The sequence below is a fragment of the Falco rusticolus genome, chromosome 12 (assembly GCF_015220075.1).
Source record: "Falco rusticolus isolate bFalRus1 chromosome 12, bFalRus1.pri, whole genome shotgun sequence".
Classification (NCBI taxonomy): Eukaryota; Metazoa; Chordata; class Aves; order Falconiformes; family Falconidae; genus Falco; species Falco rusticolus.
This window is the reverse complement of record NC_051198.1, coordinates 28,713,200-28,730,539: the sequence shown is the minus strand read 5'-3', so window position 1 is coordinate 28,730,539 and position 17,340 is coordinate 28,713,200. Positions and strand designations below refer to the sequence as shown.

Here is a 17,340-nt window from a genome sequence, read left to right as displayed (position 1 = left end):
TGAAATATTTTCAGAGCAAAATCCTTGCCCTGGGTTTAAAACAAGGTGGAGCAAAAGTATGATGTGGCTTTTTTAGTAATATATTTATCAGAGGGAAGCTATAAGCCTCACAATTTTCTGTATGCTGAAATCATGCCTCCTTGTCAGGCTGCTGGTGTGGTTCTGCATTCCTCTTGCTTTGTACACAGAATGAAAACAAACCGCTGTGACCAAGAATGGCAATAGCACAAATCAGCGAGGCATGAAACGCGAGAGATTGGCTCAGGGTGGCTGCGGAAGCACTCCATCCAAATATTTGAGGTGGTTGCTAGCAGGTGTTTTATCAACATCTAGTTCATGCTCTATTTTTGGTGCAGCGTACATTTTCATCTGGTGTTTTGGTTTGGGCCCTATTTGGAATACTGAATCTCTCAAAAGTTTGACTGTGTTTGCAGTTTCTTCTCACGCATCCCCATACGATGGTACTGGGTGCGTCATCTAGCCCATCTTTTTGTCCTGTGAGGAGTCCGAATTCCAGATTGCTCTTCCTGGAGCTGCTGAAGGCTGCGTTAACCAGGAGTGATGCCTGGGACAGTTGGAAGAGGGCAGGGCTGTAAACAGTGTCAGGTCACTAAGCAGGTGAAGAGTACTCTCTAGCGGTTGACTTTGGGTAGTGATAAGGACAGATAGCAAAGTGCACAAAATTAACGTAAGGTTTACTCGTCTGTAGCCATTAACAAAAAAGAAGGAAAGGAGAGTAAGGTGAAGAAAGGAAGCTGAACTTTACACCTGAATTCTAGAAAGCAATAGATGTAATGCACTAGAAGCCAAGGATAAAATCTCTTTTCTTTAATAATAATAACTTATTTACTTATTGCTACCGTTGCAATACAGTACTGGATGCTGTTATACTATTCATAGCACCATCCTTCCATGGGCATGAAATAAGGGCTGGCAGAAAGTGAGAAGTCCACAGTGTTTCTGAGATGGTGCACCTTGATCTCCCGATTACCGAGCGAGAACTGCCACAACTGCTTCCTTTTGAATATCTGTGGTGAATTATTTTTTTCTGCTCTTCACAGTGCCTCCCACTGGTTTTGTAGTGACTTCACAAAAGACGAAGAGAAAGCAAGTTGCGTGATCAGTCTGCAGGTTGGCTAGGGTCTAATGTTTGCCTAAGACAATGTGAAAATGATTAAAAACTATGAGAAAATTATGAGAAGATTTCCTACCCTACATACTGGCAAATCCTAGAACTATTGAAAAAAAAAAAGAGATTTATTTGGAAAGAGTATAAGCAATGGTTGTGGAAGAACTGGGGAAAATGGGTAACATTAATAGAATGAACAGGGAGATTAGGAAGGGTAATCCATTTAATGCTTGTATTTTAATTGGGATCCTGAAAGCTGGCACATGCTTTTGTGCTATAGCATGGCAGTTCATGCAAAGTGCTTACTCCTTACATCTTTAAAAATGTAGCACTTTTCCAAAAATCCTAGGGTTTAAGCCACCTATGTTGTTTACCTAGCAGGAACATCCTGCAATGTTGTGCATCATTGCTGTGACAGTTGTGTGTGTAAACTGTTGCAAGGTGGTTTGCTTTACTGTTAACTCAGTAGGACCAGTCAGAAATGACAGTGGAAATTGCAGATGGAACAGCAGGACTGGCTTACCTCGAGCAGTGCGGGGTTTGCTGCTGTAGAGATTGACGCTTAATTCCATCTGCATTGGAGAGAGATTGTTCATCCAGGCAGAGGGCAAAGAAATGTACAGGGGTGAATTACTTCTCTTTCAAATTCCCAGTGATTTTAAATGCCCAACAAGTAACACAGGAACTAGGTGGATACTCTACTCTTATCTTTAATATCACAATCTCTGTGTGTCTGCATGTGTATGATTTAGTTTAAGGGTATTTGATGTCTTATTTTTGCTTAATTGTCATGATACTTAGCCTTCTAGCAATGCTTGGATGACTAGTTTAGCTTTCTTTTTAAAAATCATAATAAATCAGCCATTTCCTAAACTACGTACATGTGCCTGTCTAGCAAGACATCTTATCATGACAAGGTAGACTATGTGATGCTTTTTAAAATTATTTCACTCCAGTATAGTAAATTATCTTCATTTCAAGCATAATTGTGATTCTTGTCTGAGTTTGTTGACTGTTTGCCAGGAAATTCTTGTTGGGGCTTAGTGGAGTTGGAGAGTTGCATACTAGTGCATCTCTGTTACATGAAATAGGATTTTTCTGTAAGAAAAAAGTAGCGATGTACTATAAGCCTAGAAAAAACCTGTTTTCTCCTTCCTAACATGTAATATAGCTATGAAAACCAAATCCTATATGTGTGTGTAGAGCAGACTTGAAGTATGGGAGGCCAGGAGAGAGCAGATATGCTGGGGGGCGGGGGGGAATAAACATGGCATTTTTGTTATCTGGATTTGATAAATATAGTTTGGGAATGATAAAGTGGTGAGTCAGTTATGCCTGGTCATCCCTAGCAACTGAAAATAACTTGTTATTCCAACCCTTTTATCCCTTCGCTCCCTCCTCTCCACATATTTTTGTGTTTTATTTATAGCTCTGACCAGCTTTTGCTTTGCAATTTGTAAAATAACCCTTCGGAGCCAGGGAGGGAAGGCCGAAGGGCAGCAGCCTCTGGGCGGGCTTGTCGATGGAGCCACTGGGTTGACGTGTTCCCCGTCGGGAGGGGATGGGACCCCCTCTCCCCTGCACCCCCCTCCCTTGCCTACTCGGAGATTCCTCTTTTAGACGAGCAGACTGGGCTGCTGAAGGCGTTGGTCAGGTTGTGCTGACAGCAGTACCCGGGAGCCCGGTGCGGTGGTTCAGCCGAGCTGGCTGTGGCTTTGCCTGCAGCTGGGTCGGAGCAGCCGTGTCCTGGGAGGTGGCAAGGTAGAGCTGTGTCTGTAAAACCTTCGTGGAGGTTGTAAGCTGTTCTGAAACGCATGAAATCCAGCACCACAACCCATACTTGTGTTTATCCCGTAAAGCATAGCTGTACGAACAGTGCCTGCAGTAATTATGAGCTAAATCTTCTGCACTTCACTTTGGTTCGACACGTGCCTAAGTATTTTTGTACAGTTTAATCCAAAAAATAAGATTTTTTGCACAGTTTAGCACTCGGTGTATCTTAACTTGCAGACCAGGGTAATATATTTCTTGATCTGCTCTTAGCTTTCCCGGCTTTCCCACATTCTCATACCATAACTGAACTACGCCATGTCTTCCTTCTTGTCTTAGCTCTGCTTTGGTTCGGAGAGGAGGAAGGGAGCTGGCAGGTGTTTCTGCTGAAGAAAAGAGCATCCCTTGCATGCCGATAAAAAAGAGGGGAGATCTGTCTCTGCTGCCCCAGTTGGATATATAAACCAATATAAACATTGGTTTATAGTCCTGCAAAGAATCATTCGATCTGTAAGAGGCGTTTAAGTCGACTAGATTTTATTGGCATTAAAAGGTCAGTGTAGTGATGCTGATTTGCAAAAAAAACCCAAAAATTGCAGGGGATAAATTATTGTTTGCTTAACTGCAGTCCTCATTTATTGGCTTATGGAGAGGGTGAGGGCAGAGATACGTTAAAGTAACAAATGTGAAGCCAGTTAGCAGACAGCAGCCTGGGGTGGGAGAATCGCAGGCTCTGTCACAGGTGAAAGTGGAAAACTCTCCCACAGCTTGTTTGTGTGCCCTGACTCAACTGGGGATCAACAGCCTTTCGTGGATGTGGTGCCAGGCTCTGTTCCCCTCGCCTGGAAGAAACGTCCCAGAAGCTGAGGAGCGGGACCTGCCGGCCACCCCGTCCCCTTTCAGCAGTGCCTGATCCCCGTGGAGATGGCTGCCCACCTCGGTAGCGGAGGCTCCGTGGGCTTGGTGTTGGGGAACGGTGGGGTTTGCATCTCAGCCCTGCTACGTGTCGCTTCAGATCCTACCCAAGTGTCCTCCTGGCATGCTCGCCGTGCCTTGTGGGCTCCGTTGCCTTCCAGGATATGGCAAAGGGCTTTATAATGATTAATAAACAGGGCTAAATACCAGCTCTGACAGCGGTGCTGTAGCTACAAGAAAGGACATAGTCTTTGGAGGCATAAAACCAAAAAACAAGTGGGGATGTTAGTACTAAATGTCTATGTATTAACTTGATGAGGCTGTTTTGGAAAGTTCTACCTGGCTCCAGCACCCACACTGTGTAAAATATTTCTAAAAATATTAGAAGAGACTCAGAGCTACAAGAGGGATTTGAGCTTTTAAAAACACACTTCGTATTGAGATTTCAGAAGCTTGATAGGTTTTGCTCGTTCAGGAGCAACATAGGATCAGACCGACACTTACCTGCATAACCACAGACAGCTCTTTAATTTATCTGAGTTATGTGGTCAGGAAGTAAAAGTATAAAAGTAATGTGTACACACACACACCCCTGATTAATTAGAGGAATTGCCTATCTCACATTAAAAGCTTTAAGGCAATGCAGGATATCTGTCTTAAAACATCCCATGGCAAAACTGAAAGCATTCTGCATAAGCTCCTGTGGCCTGTGTTATTCAGAAGATCAGATTAGATGATGATAACATTCCTGTCTGGTCTTAAAATAATTAAACGAGGTATTTGCAGAGATTTCAAAGCAAATCCTGCCCCCACAACAACTTCAGTTAGTTTTACACATTAATGAGATGTGTCATCAGGCTGCAAAACTGTGTGATTTTAACGTGTTTTAAAAAAGAATTAAGTACATGTAATGATTGCTGATAGCTACCAGGATGTCCTTGATCTTACTACCAACCGGGATGGAGGTACCTGGCGGGGGATCCCAGTATCCCTCTGCTCCTGTGTGCAGCACCCAGAGCACATTTCCTTCCTGCTGGGGAGCAGAAAGCAGCCAGGGCTGCCCTTTCCCCAGGCTCCAGCCCTCAAGGACAAGAGGTGTAGTTTCTCTAACACCTTGGTGTGGACAGGTGGAAGGTCTTCCTCTCTCCTTGTGTCACAATGCCTGTGGAAAATCAGTGTAGCTAGAGGAAGAATTGGTATGCAGGATTGCTCTTCTCTGTTAATCAAGGCCAGCATTATCATTCTGTCTTTTTTTGTTTGCTTATTTGATTGCTACACTTACCCAAAAAAGATTTCCAATAACTACTGAGTTGAAAGTGATTTAGATTAACCCTGGCTGACACCGCTGCTTTAAAGAGGGCTGCCTGAAGTTCTAAATCTTCACAAGGATGATACTTCCCAGGAGGGGCTTTAAATCCTTGAAGCTACTCCCTCTTGATACTGTGTTCTCAAAGAAAAACTACTCAAATCTCAGGAGCCAAGACAGTAATATTTCCCAGTGAGCAGTTTTAGGTGGCTTTTATTTTAATGTCCAAAACCGTGTCTTTGTTTCAAAACTAACGTACAATACTCAGATACTGTGAAGCATCACTAGTTTTGTCCTAGTGGTTTCCATCTCTGCTTCAGTTATGTTGCTGATTAGTTTATGGAAATGTGAAGCATCCTTCTGTTGAGTTTCCTAAGGGAATGCTTGCAAGGTTGAGGATACTAAGGGGTGGGGGTTGGGCGGAGCTACAGCCAGCGTTTTATGGAAGCCTGAAAACTGTGGAAGCATCTGGAGCTGCGTGATGAAGGGACAGGTCTGCTGCTTTGCAGGAGAAAGCAGTTATAGCTGTATTGTGGTGGGAGGTGGAATGGACAAGGGCCTCACATATTGGTCCCACTTTTCACAGAACAGCTTATTTTAAGGTGATCACAAATATTTTGTTACGAGAGCATCTCAATATACCTCTCGCCATTCTGGCTCAATAACTCATTGGCACGTGGTTCTGTGATGTACTGTGGTTAAGAATAGCATCTTCTCTGCTGGATCAATGCAGGGGAAGAGACTGTATAATCTCCTTGTAAGATTTAAAGTAGCGTCAATGATAACTAAAGTAGGACAAATTACAGCTGCTGAGATCCTTGCTAGGTATGGAAATGGGTAGTAGCCACCACTGTTAATGCCAAGGAGACTCGGCTGCCTGTCCCATTCCAGGCTGCTGAGAGTCGGAGCAGTTCATTACATGAATTTACCTGGGGACCATCCAATTTTTGGCTCACTGATGGTCATTTTGGCTTGAAGAGCTTCTGTTCTGAATCATCATTTTGGCCCTCAAGGCGCTGCTTATATAGATCCTTTTGTCTTGCAGTGAGCTTGCTCAGCATTGCTCAGTCCCGGCTGTGAGCAAGTGTCCTTGTCATTGACGTGAATCATAACTGAGGAACAAGCAGTGCTTGAGCTCCCGAGTGATGCTTGTAGCAGAGGGGATGCATCCTTCCAGCTAGCCCACTTATTTGGGGCTGTGCTGTGGGGCTGAGCATCACTTCTGGCAGTTTTCACCAATTGCAACTGTTCTCTTTGCGAACGTGTTTGAAAGAAGCTGCAAGTAGTTTAATCCTGCCTTTTACATTCAGGTTGAGGTTTTTCCGCGTGGAATTAAAATACCGTGCTGACACGGTATCGTGGAACACACACACAATTGAAAGTAGTTTTCAGTTTACCTGTGACTTCATTATTTTGTACCTAGTAAGAGGCCCTTGGCTGTGAGGTTTTGTAATAGGTGGTGAGATGAAAGGTAAGTCTGCGTGCATGCGAAGGACAGGCAGGGAAAACCCAGATGGAGAAGCAGAGCCCCTGCCCCAGCTGCTCCGAGGGTGTCACGGGGAAGCCATCGGCCTGTGGGCCAGGGGTGACACCCATCAGCAAGTCAGGGGGAGAGGCTGCCGTCCATCCCCTCACTGGCTGAGGAGCGTTGCTGCTTGCAGGCCTCTGGGACTCGATACCAGGTGCCCAAGAGGAACGTTTGAGGATTGTGCAAAATTTATGATGGGATATTTAGAGGAGGAACCAAAAGTGGGGAAAGGGATGGTTCAGGGTGGTTTGGGAAGAACAAGTTTGGGGAAGTAGAGGAATAAGGAGTAAAAAGGGCTGGTCCCATGTAATGGGGCTGGTCAGTGCTCTTACCTGGCTCCGTCTGCCCCATCTTCTCATTAATCCCCATTTCTAATTGTTTTCCTGGGTGAGAGGACCCTGTGGGTGTGCATATAGAGGTCCAGGTGCCAGAAACTGGAGACAGGAGGGTCCGTGTCCGTTGTGTGGGTGCATATGTCAGTGTGCAGTCACTAGCGACTATCAAGCAGGACTAGTGGGCAAGTAGGGTAAAAGGCTTGGGAGCTGGGTGCCAAAGTGGCCATAAGTCTTGGTCAGATGGTCACAATTCGGCTGCTGGAGGGACTGCAAGGTCCAAGCTGGTGGCTGAGAAGCCTGTGAGGTCTGGGGTCAGCTGGGACCAGTTTGTATGTTTGTCTGTCTCTGCACGAGGCAGCTGGAGAAGAGGGGATCCGAAGGGCAGCTGCTGGGTGGCCCGGAGTGTCTAAGGCCAGTTGCTATAGGGACTGCCAGTGTGTGCAAGAGGTGCGTACCAGCCGCAGCAGAGGGGCTGTGGCCCCAGGGACTCACGTGTCCAGGTGCCAGCGCCTGGAAGGACCAAGAACCCAGGACCAGCTGCAGCATAGGCTGTCTGCGCCAGTTGCTGGAGGGATCCGTAGCCTGTATGTAATATATATCGATATAATTCCCACTGACATCCTAATCAACCAGCGAGTGGGACATGATGAGGCCGTTCTGGTGGCTCGAGTGCCGTGGGGTTTGTGCACGTTGGCCCATGGCTGCCCATCTGTATCACACGTGTGTGTTGGAGCTGTGTGCTCAGGCTCACCCCTAGCTGGGGCGGGCTGCTGCAGCAAGCCCTCCTCTGCTGGGCTACCAGATGCTGCAACTTCTAACGTAGAATAAAAATTGTGATGGAACAGCTGGTGCAGTGAAGGAAGACGTCTTCCTTTTTCCTTGGAAATGTTTGTTTGGTTTTTTTTAAGAAGGTATCTCTCTGATGCTGTTGTCTCGGTCCTGAGCCTGGTAAGTTCTTCCTCGGACAGCTCTTGAGCGCAGTGCCCAAAGCAACCAGCTGTGCATTGTAATGGCTTGAAGTAATGTCATGTGTCAACAGAGCCTGAAAGATAAATAACTTTGATTGGAGCACAGAAAGGTTAAAAAGAAGAACAACAGTGCTTTTGAGGCATTTTGTCATCCCAAAACGGAGGCTGCCACGTGGATTAATCATCTGCATGTTATGCAGTTTATAGCAGCTTAGCAATAATTACAAATAAACTTTATGTTCACTCCTGAGCGCTGTAGTAAGCTTTCCTTTTCTGAGGTGCTTTTGTAAAGACAGGGTATTGTTCGTGGGTATAAAGGATACGTAGTTCTACTGCTGCGGGAGGAAGGTCATGGGGCTGTAAAGCTACTGAAACCCGTGTTGCTTCGTCCTGAAGAGCTGGGCTACCTGCCTGACATTGTAGGCTTAAGGACAGTTTCTTAAGTTAATTAGATCTCAGATGCATAGCTATGAACATTATTTGATTGCCTCTGTCCTTCATTCTTTCCCTAGTATGATGTGGATACGTGCAGGATAAAGATCCCTCAGATGTGGTTTGTCCACCATCAGCTTCTCTGAACTGTGAACAAATACGCTTGCTTGCTTCATTTTTTGACCCACTGGAGAAGTAGAACGATGCAGCTTCCCTTAGGGCAATTTCTTCTTAAAACGTGCAAAGCAGTTTTTTTAAGCAGATCTTTAAATTCAGGTGGAAAAAAAACCTCTCTAAAATCAGTGACTGCCCTGTGTCTTCACTTAGGATCGCTTTCTTTGCTGGTTGACTGGCACCTTGCTATTGCTCTGAAACACGTGCTGTTAGATGTTGATCTCTAGACGGCAGACAGCGCGCTGAACTTCAGAGGGAAACAGACAGTAAAGATGCTGGAGTCAAGAACGCAGGTTCAAAACTGCCTGGTTAAACCTAGGCTAAGTGAGTTTTGTCCCTGCTCATGAAAGTTCTACCTTCATCTGCTGCGGTAACTTCTTTTCAGCAGATTAGCTTGTAGCATGTTTGGCAGTGATGCATCGACCCTGTCCATATTAAAAGATGCCGTTGATAAATCAGCGGAGAATACACAGAACCTTTTTGTTCAAGTGTGCAGGGTGGATCCCGCAGCTTTACTGCATGTAACGCTAGCAGGGCGTGCTTCTTTCAGCAGCTGTAGAAAACTGAAGCTGGTCCTTTCCACAGGCTTGCCTTGCTGGGGAATTAAAGCTTCAGGCAGCCGTTTGAGGGAAGGTTTTGAATACGTATGACCCAAACAAGGGGCCTGTTGAGAAGGGCTCTAATCTTTTTGCACATGAAACCTGGTGTTCTGGTCTTCTCTCTTTCTGATGTTTCTGTGCTTTCAGATATGCTAAATCTACCTTTGAAGTTTCATTTCTTCTTGTGTAAAATACGCTTTAATAGATGAACCTTGCAGCTGGGAATTAGGAGATAGATACTGGTTCAAGTTGGACACGCTGAGCGGGTCAAGTAATCGTCCTTTGCCTCAGTTTCCCCATGTGTAATGCAGAAAGAATGATGTCCACCTCCTGTATGCAGCTCTTTGAGATTTGTTCTGGGTAACGAATTTAGAAGCCACAATGCAGCGTAGACTTTCTACAGTCTGGCATGAAGCCCTGCTGGTAGGTATCTGCCTGGGGGTGCTGCAAATCCATATGGATGGGAGTAGAGGCTACCCTGTTCCTGGTCAGGAATTCACAGGTAGAAATATATCTGCGTGTTGAGATCAGACCAGCTGTGTGGGTGCAGGGAGTCCTGCCCAGTCCTGCCAGTCCCACTTGCACAGTCAGAAAACCTGTGTCTTAGGCAAATCTGATGATTTATTGTCTGTCATCTGTATGCCAGTGGTCCTTATGTGTAAAGCCTTGCTTTTTCAAGAATATTTGCATATAATGGCAGACTGACTGTTTAGCTGCAAAGACACAAATGACTGTAGGATGGGTGAGAAACTCATGTAGCCCAAACCAGTTTTCATAGAAGGCTTTTTTCATACAAGGATCTCAGGGGACTGAACTTTTCTGGCCTCCTTCTTGAGGTGAAGTGTGTAGGTTTTATGTGCTGCTAGGACCTGGGGAGCTATGGAGGATCAGGAGGAAGACAGGCTGTAAGAGCTGGGTATCTCTTAGAGGCGTGTAGCAGCCCTTCCCCTGGCTGGGCCAGGAACTAGGGGATGTCTGGTCTGTAGGAGGACTGTAGTTCCTTTGATGGCAGAAGTATTTGGAGTAGGGGGTGGAAAAATGCGAGCTGTTCTCAAAATAAGAATGCTTTGTGCTAAGGTGCAGCGGGCTGGCCAGCCTTTCCCTTTGCAGGGGCTGGGTTTCTAGGACACGTCCAATTTTAGCATCCCTTGGAAGGAGATCTGAAAGGTTTTACCTGTGCAGAAGAGAGTGATGCTCTGCTTAGATGGGATGTGATCCCATAGCTAGACAAAAGCTGGAGTACTGAGTTTTGCTCTGATCGCCTCTGAGGAGCCATATATAGCTCTTTAAAAACCCAAGTAACCTACCACGAAACTGTCCGAGAAAGAGCGTTGTAAGACAGCACAGTTATAAAAGACTCTGAAAAGCTGAATACGGTTTTCCCCCCTCTTACGGTATTTGGAGTTGAACTTTAGATGCATCATTTTGAACGTGGCCTTTTAAAGTAGCTTTCTATTCTGTCCTTGTCATTTTTAGAGCTGTAAAGGAAAGCCAAAATGCCAGGGAAGGGAAGCAAATGAAAAGGGGGAGCAGGGCTAAAGACTAGGTTTTGATCATCTTTGCAAGAAGTGACGTCAGCTGTGAGAACGAAGGGCTTCAGTCGCTGCGACTGGAGACAGCTTTTAGTCTCTGATTCTATTTTGCCCTGAGCCAGCCAGCCAAATAAAAACAGCGGGATAAATCACTGCTGGCAGAACTTAACAGTTATGCAACATCCAGTGCACCGTGTGCCTATTTTTAGATCGGTTTTACACTAGCAGAATTTACTTTATGAAATCGAAAAAGAATGTCTGGTCAGAGGCCGGGGGATAAAGAGGGTATTTGGGAAGTGCAAAATATAAAAAACGCTTAGTACAAAGATGTGTTAGCAAACCCCACTTTGGCAGTATTGAAATCCTTTCGAGAGTGTTGGATCAACCAGGCATGGGAATGAAGAGTAGAGGGGGTTTCAGTATTCCCTTGAATTTCTGATCTGTGGTTGCTTTTTAAATGGTTAACTATACTCGCTTTACCCAAATGGCTAGCTAACGTGTGGTTTACTTAAAGCTGGCCTTCTCCACCATTTGTGTTGTACTTTGTCTTCACCAGATGTGGAGCGCGGTAGGGAGCAGCTTCGCCTCCTGGCAGGCCCGGCTGGTCAGGTTTGGGGGAATTGTGCTGACTGGAGTGCTCTGCAAAGCTGGCTGAGCTACAGAGGTGCTCCTCACCCTTTGTGAGATACCCTAGATTTAATGAGCCTCTGATATTTAGCTGCTATATGTTTCACATATGTTTTCTCAATCTTCAGTGGGTTAGGATTGTGTGTGATTTCATTAGTTAAAAGCATTCAGCTTGCAGCACAGGTATGAATAACTGAAGATTAGTCTCAGGTACTGTGTTCTTTATCCAAGACAAGATGTGCATCTTCTCTCCTTTAAATTTTACTTTATCCTTTTGCTCCCTGTTGTGATTCTAGGTTAGTTTGAACTGTGTATAATTCTGTTCCCAAAGTTTTTTTGCTCAGATTCAGAACAGATAATAATTGGGAAAAGTTTGACCTTTCACAGCCTTTAGAGATTCTAGGAGATAAACCATTTGCTGCATAGCTAACATGTCTTTGGGATCTCTGCCACAGGTTGGACGGTTTTTAATCACAGCTTGGAGCAAATTAGCATTCTGATGATTGCATGATCTGTATTGATCTTTTTTCCCCAAACTATTTGTTCTAGGTGACAATCTTGATGCTATCCATGACATAACTGTGGCATACCCCCAAAACATTCCTCAGACAGAGAAGCACCTTCTGAATGGCAACTTCCCTAAGGAGATTCACTTCCACGTCCAGAGATATCCCATAGAGACAGTGCCCACTTCCAAGGAGGAGCTGCAGCTTTGGTGCCGGAAGCGTTGGGAAGAGAAAGAGGAGAGACTCCGACACTTCTACGAAGGTGGAAAATGCTTCAGTGCAACAGGGCAAAGCATTATTCCTCCGTGTAAATCCGAGCTCAGGGTCCTCACGGTTAAGTGCATCTCGCTCCTGTATTGGACAGTGTTCCCACTGGGTATGCTGGTGCTGCTGTACCTGTACAGCTTTGTGCAGTGGTATTTTGCAGCCATGATCATCTTTTTTGTCGTGCAGCAAAAGATATTTGGTGGGCTGGAACTAATTGAACTCGCTTGTCATCGATATTTTAAAAAGCAACAGAAATTCCATAACACAAAAATAAAAAACAATTAGTTCTGGGGTAAAGAAAGATGTAAAAATGGGTGATTTTGAGATGTCCTGCAAATTTTATGCACAGGGAAGAATTTTTGCATGAGAATTGTCTTTTATTATTGCCATTGTTAGACATTTGCACTCGATTCTGTGAAGAGAAAGAAAAATGTTAGTTATTGCTACACGTGAAAGTGGTAGTTTTTATCTCTGAATGTAATTTCAACATTGCCTCTGCAAGCAGCTAGCAACTGCATTCTGCTGTAATTAAGAAACAAATTGCTGGATTACTGAACAATCGTAAGGATGATAATAATTGTGACATGCACTGAACTTTCATGCAGAAACCCAAACTGTCCAGCTAAAGGAGACAGAGGTATGATTTCTGTACAATCGCATTGTCATAAGGGAAGCACCGGATTTGGACAGCTGGTAAGTTTAACGATGTTTTGATGGTAGGTGGAAGTTGGAGGAGAAGTTGTTCCGTTGTTTTTTTTCTATTTCAAATATTCAAACTTATATTTTTGCATAATCTTTTCCAAACACTACTGAACCTACCACTATTCAATTGTTCTGACTTGGTCACTCAGAAGGATTTTAAACCTTGCAGTCTTGTGTTTTAGTACAGAAAACAGTGCTGGCTCTGCCTCCAAATAATCTGAACTGATTATTCAATAGACCTGTGCAGCTAAGTTTGGATTTTTCACTGTTTCCATACTGTTTTGCTGTCCCTCTTAGCTGTGGGAGACTTGTTCCTCCTGTAGTATACAGAGCTGCAGGATAGGGGAGCTAATTTTTTGTTGGTTTATTGGTATTTTTTCTCCTAGAGGCAAAACCAAGTGTCTGTCCCTTGAGTAGCTGGCAAATGTTTTTCAAAACGTTTTCCTTGTAGACATTATTTGCTTGAAAACATTTAATTTTCAGAGTAGGCGAAATATCTTTTTTTAAGCATGTATTTTGGTTTTCACTTTGCTTCCTGAGTCATTTAAAGTGTCCGTAGACTGCTTGTTCTGCACGTGTCAGCCAGACCCGCTGAAATGCCCCTGATGCAGTGGTTGTCTCCTTATAGGTGCAAGAGATGGGTTTCAGACTTCTCACAGCACAGGGAAACCGAGCTACATCTTCCCTTTGCAATATTGTCTTTGATTGCCTGCTGGCATCATTACTTTTCCAACTTTTGGGGGTTCTTTGGGGTCCCATTATAATACTTCCCCTTATTTTCATGACATTCAGAAAATCTGAAGGTTTAAACTCAGACAAGGCACTTGCAAGTGCATTCCTTGTCATATATAACAAAAGTCATGTTCACGCTCACATGGTTAAAGACATAAACACTGGATCAACACTTCCGAGACACCAGGCTGGGTTTGGTTTTCAACCTCAAAAAAACGTTAGGTCGCTTGATGAACTGTACTGCTGCAGACCTTTCATGACTTACTGAGTATTTGTTTATTGCACGAAGGCGTGTCTGAGCGGAACAGAGGTGGTCTGACGCCATACGTTGAGTGGCATTGCCATGAAATGGGAAAGTATAGAATGCAAAATTTATCTTGTACTGTGTTGAGTATCTCAAGCGTTGGGTCAGCATGGTAGACACATCTGTTTTCTTCTAAATTACAGTAGTAAACATGTTGTATCAAAGGCCATTTTTTGAATGAATCACCAGCTTCTAGTCAACCTTGCAAGGTGACAAGTATTTTTTAATCTGTGCTTATAACTAGTTGTTTATTACGTGGAAAGTACTTGAAGCCATCTGTTTTACTCTAATTTTTTAAACCCCTTTTTTCTTAAAACCGAATAAAACTAGGTTTATATTTAGGGTTATGTTTCTTAATGATTTTTTCGTATTTATATTTGAGTACCTGATGTCTGACAGCTGGTGTTTCATTGTCACGAGTGGAAGGATCCTTTCTGCCCTATGAGGACTTTTTAAAACGTGATTCTGTGATACCAAAGGCATGGCTGCACCTTAACTCGACATCGCCTGGTTTTTCTTTGCCTGATATTCCTTTGGTGCGATTCCCTGCACATCCCAGGTAGCTCACCGCAAGGGAAAACCAAAAAACCTCCTTTATGGTTAATGCAGAGGAGAGCTAAAAGGCAGTTTCTAGTCTGTCCTGAGCCGTGGCTGTGCTTTCACACCAGGAGTAGCCATGGCCAGCCCACTCCAATCGCCTTAATATAGAGTGTTCAGGAATCGCTTTGGAGGACAGGTTATCGATGTTGGTGACATAAGTACCAGCTTCGCTTTTCTCAGTCGCTCAGAGAACTTTGTGGTGCCCTCAGATGTATCAGAAGCGTCAGTGTGAGTCTTGGTCATGGAGCGGTGAGAGATTTAACTTCTGTGTGATCAGAGTTGGGCTCTGAAAATCGTATGCAATCCATCGCTGACCCTTACGAGGGGTTTTCTCCCAGCTGGAGTCAAACACGTAACCTACTGTAATGTGGTAAACATCCTGCAAGTCTGTAATTCAGCCTCCTCTCTCATGTATTTGGATCAAAGAGAAAGAATAATCTTGTCAGCTGCTCATGTCGCATTTGCAGTGCCTGGCTCCGTGGCGTGGGGCAGCACGTGGGAAGTGAAGAATCCTCCTCTCACCGGGAAGGGTCTCGGCTTTCTGACTGACGCAAATTTTCAGATTATGTGCAACATTTTCCAGCTCAATTAGAAATGCAAGGCGGGGTGTGTGTGTGTGTGTGTGGTGTGTAAACTTTGAATAACAAGGAAAAGCTTTGTGGATGTAGAAGCTTCTGTTTAAAAAGTGGCTAAGGAACTGTAGGAAGATCTTTTTGTGAATGGTTTTTTTTCTCTCTTTGGTCAAATTGTAGCCTTTTACTCAGAAGGTACTAATACACAGATTTTTTTGGTGACTGTTTTGTCCTCACCCTGTTTCCCTATTCAAAGTACACACCAAGATGGCATGTAGGAACATGGGTCGGTGGTGGACTTGGCAGTGGTAGGTTTACAGTTGGACTCTGTGATCTTAAAGGTCTTTTCCACCCTAAATGATTCTATGATTTTGTGCTGGGTAAATCACTTGGAAGGGTTTTCAGTGCTGTTAGGTTAAAGGTGCTAGTACTCCAGGAATCACGTACCCCTGTCTCATGGGATGCATATTGGCACGAGACTCAGCTCATTCGTTAGCACGTTTGCCATGGCTCCCCTTCCCTCGCGGTCCCAGCAGCCGCACTGCTCGGCAGCGACTGCTCCGTCTGCGGGACCTGCAGGTCTTCCTAGGTCTGGCGTAAAGTTATTTGAGATCCGTGACGTGCTTTAAGGATCCTCCTCTCGTTTGCTCAGTGAAATGTTTCCTCATCAGCGTCAGGGTTTTCATTCTCTCTGCTCGGAACAGAAGGCTGAAATCCTGCCATCTGTGTTTGTCATCAAGGTCAGCTGGGTAGCAGGGTGTCAGCCCAAGACATATCTCTCTTGGCTTCAAAGCTGCAAGGCCTGAAGCTGGTCTGTAAGGTGTTGTCTTAATCATATGAAATGTAGTTCCTAGTTTTGCGCATTGCATCGGTCTGTTGTTTAAAAAAAAAGATCTGTGTTTTTATAACTTGGTTTTATATGTACACTGTGTGAAACACCAGGATACTACAAACCTACAGAAAGCCTTAGTTTTCAGAGTTCACTATTATCTTAGAACGTTTTAACCATTTACCAGTGACTTTACAGCAACAATAAAGACCTGAAGCATTGCATGTGTTCCATTTTGCCTTTTTTTTTTTAATTATTTTTTTTATTTTTTTTCTCCTGGGCATGCATTCTGTGTGCTGCCCTAAGGAGCAAACCTTGTCTTCGGTGCCCTGCTGCCTGCTTGGGGCAGCCTGGTGCCCGCTCAGGTGCCGGACCCGTGGTTCCGGGCTGTTGGGGTGATGCAGCTCCCTTCTTGCCGTGGGAGGCTGGAGGGGGGTGGCTGGTCGTACCCTCGCGTCTAGCCTCTTCATGTAGAGGGATGTGGAAACCTTTTGAACATGCAAGAGGTGCAGCTGAACCTTGGCCTTGCTTTGCTGCTTAACCTGTATTGCTTAAGAACCAGCTGTGGCTTGACAGTGAGGCAGTGCTGCCTAGGTAAGTCCTCCTCTCCTCTTCAGCTGTGTCCTGTTACCACCCATGTAATTATTTTTGCCACTGTGCTCCTAGTTACCTGATGGGGAATAGCCTTGCAGTGACTGCAGCAGCCCTAGCGAAACCCCCGCGTTTCCAGCAGGTAGCACGTGTTGGGAAGACCACAAGAAATGGAGACGCTGGCAGCAGTTTCTGCAGCCGCAGATGCTGTTTGCCATGTCTACGCAGGCTTTCAAATCAGTGCCCAGAAGTCAAAATGAGCCATGCTCCGTATTGAGCGACTTGTCTCTCTGAAAAGATGGTTGTCGCTTCCTCTTTCTTTCCTCCAAGCTCAGATATGCCATGAAAAAATTGATTTCTCTATCTTACCTGCCATTACCGAAAATAATAGTCGTGGAGGTCAAAGCTTTCACCCTCCAGCTGCCCCAGGCGCCTCCTTTGCAGTTCAATACAGCGGGTGGAGGGTTGTCTTGTTTCCCGAGGACTGTCAATCAGACCACAAGTTATCTCAACCAGAAATGATTCCCGGGAGCGGGGAGCACGGTCTGTGCTCGTAACATGCTTGAGCGCCTCTCATCGTAGAGAAGGTTTGTGCTGAGAGACGAGAGGCAGAGCGAGCTCACCTCTGTCCTTGCTGGGCATCTCAAAAGTCCCGGCATCTTTAGCAGGAGCTGGGCCCTGAATTTTTAAGCAGATGTTTTTGTTTTATTCTAGTCTGGCCTCCGTATGGTTTGTCATCCCTTTTTCTGGGCTTCTTCCTGTGGGGTGACACTTTCTCCCTGGTGGTGGGACATGCAGGAGACTGGCAGGAGGAGTTTGAGCAAAGCTCTGTGTTTTGCTGCTCTCAGGGGAAGGGGAAGCGTGTTTGCTCCGCCTGAGATACTTCGTGCTGGGCTGCATGAGGGGGGTGGGCACATGGGCT

At 45.0% G+C, this 17,340-nt stretch overlaps 1 protein-coding gene across 6 annotated transcripts in view; it reads left to right on the top strand.

Annotated features, from left to right (window-relative positions):
• Window positions 1-16,049, top strand: part of LCLAT1 (lysocardiolipin acyltransferase 1) — a 116,969-nt gene extending 100,920 nt beyond the window's left edge. For 4 of the 6 annotated variants that reach the window (XM_037405103.1, XM_037405102.1, XM_037405098.1 and 1 more), the window contains one exon: window positions 11,865-16,049. In XM_037405103.1, coding sequence (XP_037261000.1) covers window positions 11,865-12,373 — 509 coding nt within the window. In that variant the 3' untranslated portion in view covers window positions 12,374-16,049. The remainder of the gene's footprint in view (window positions 1-11,864) is intronic. The other 2 variants (XM_037405101.1, XM_037405100.1) reach the window with 1 other exon arrangement.
• Window positions 16,050-17,340: the final 1,291 nt, after the last annotated feature.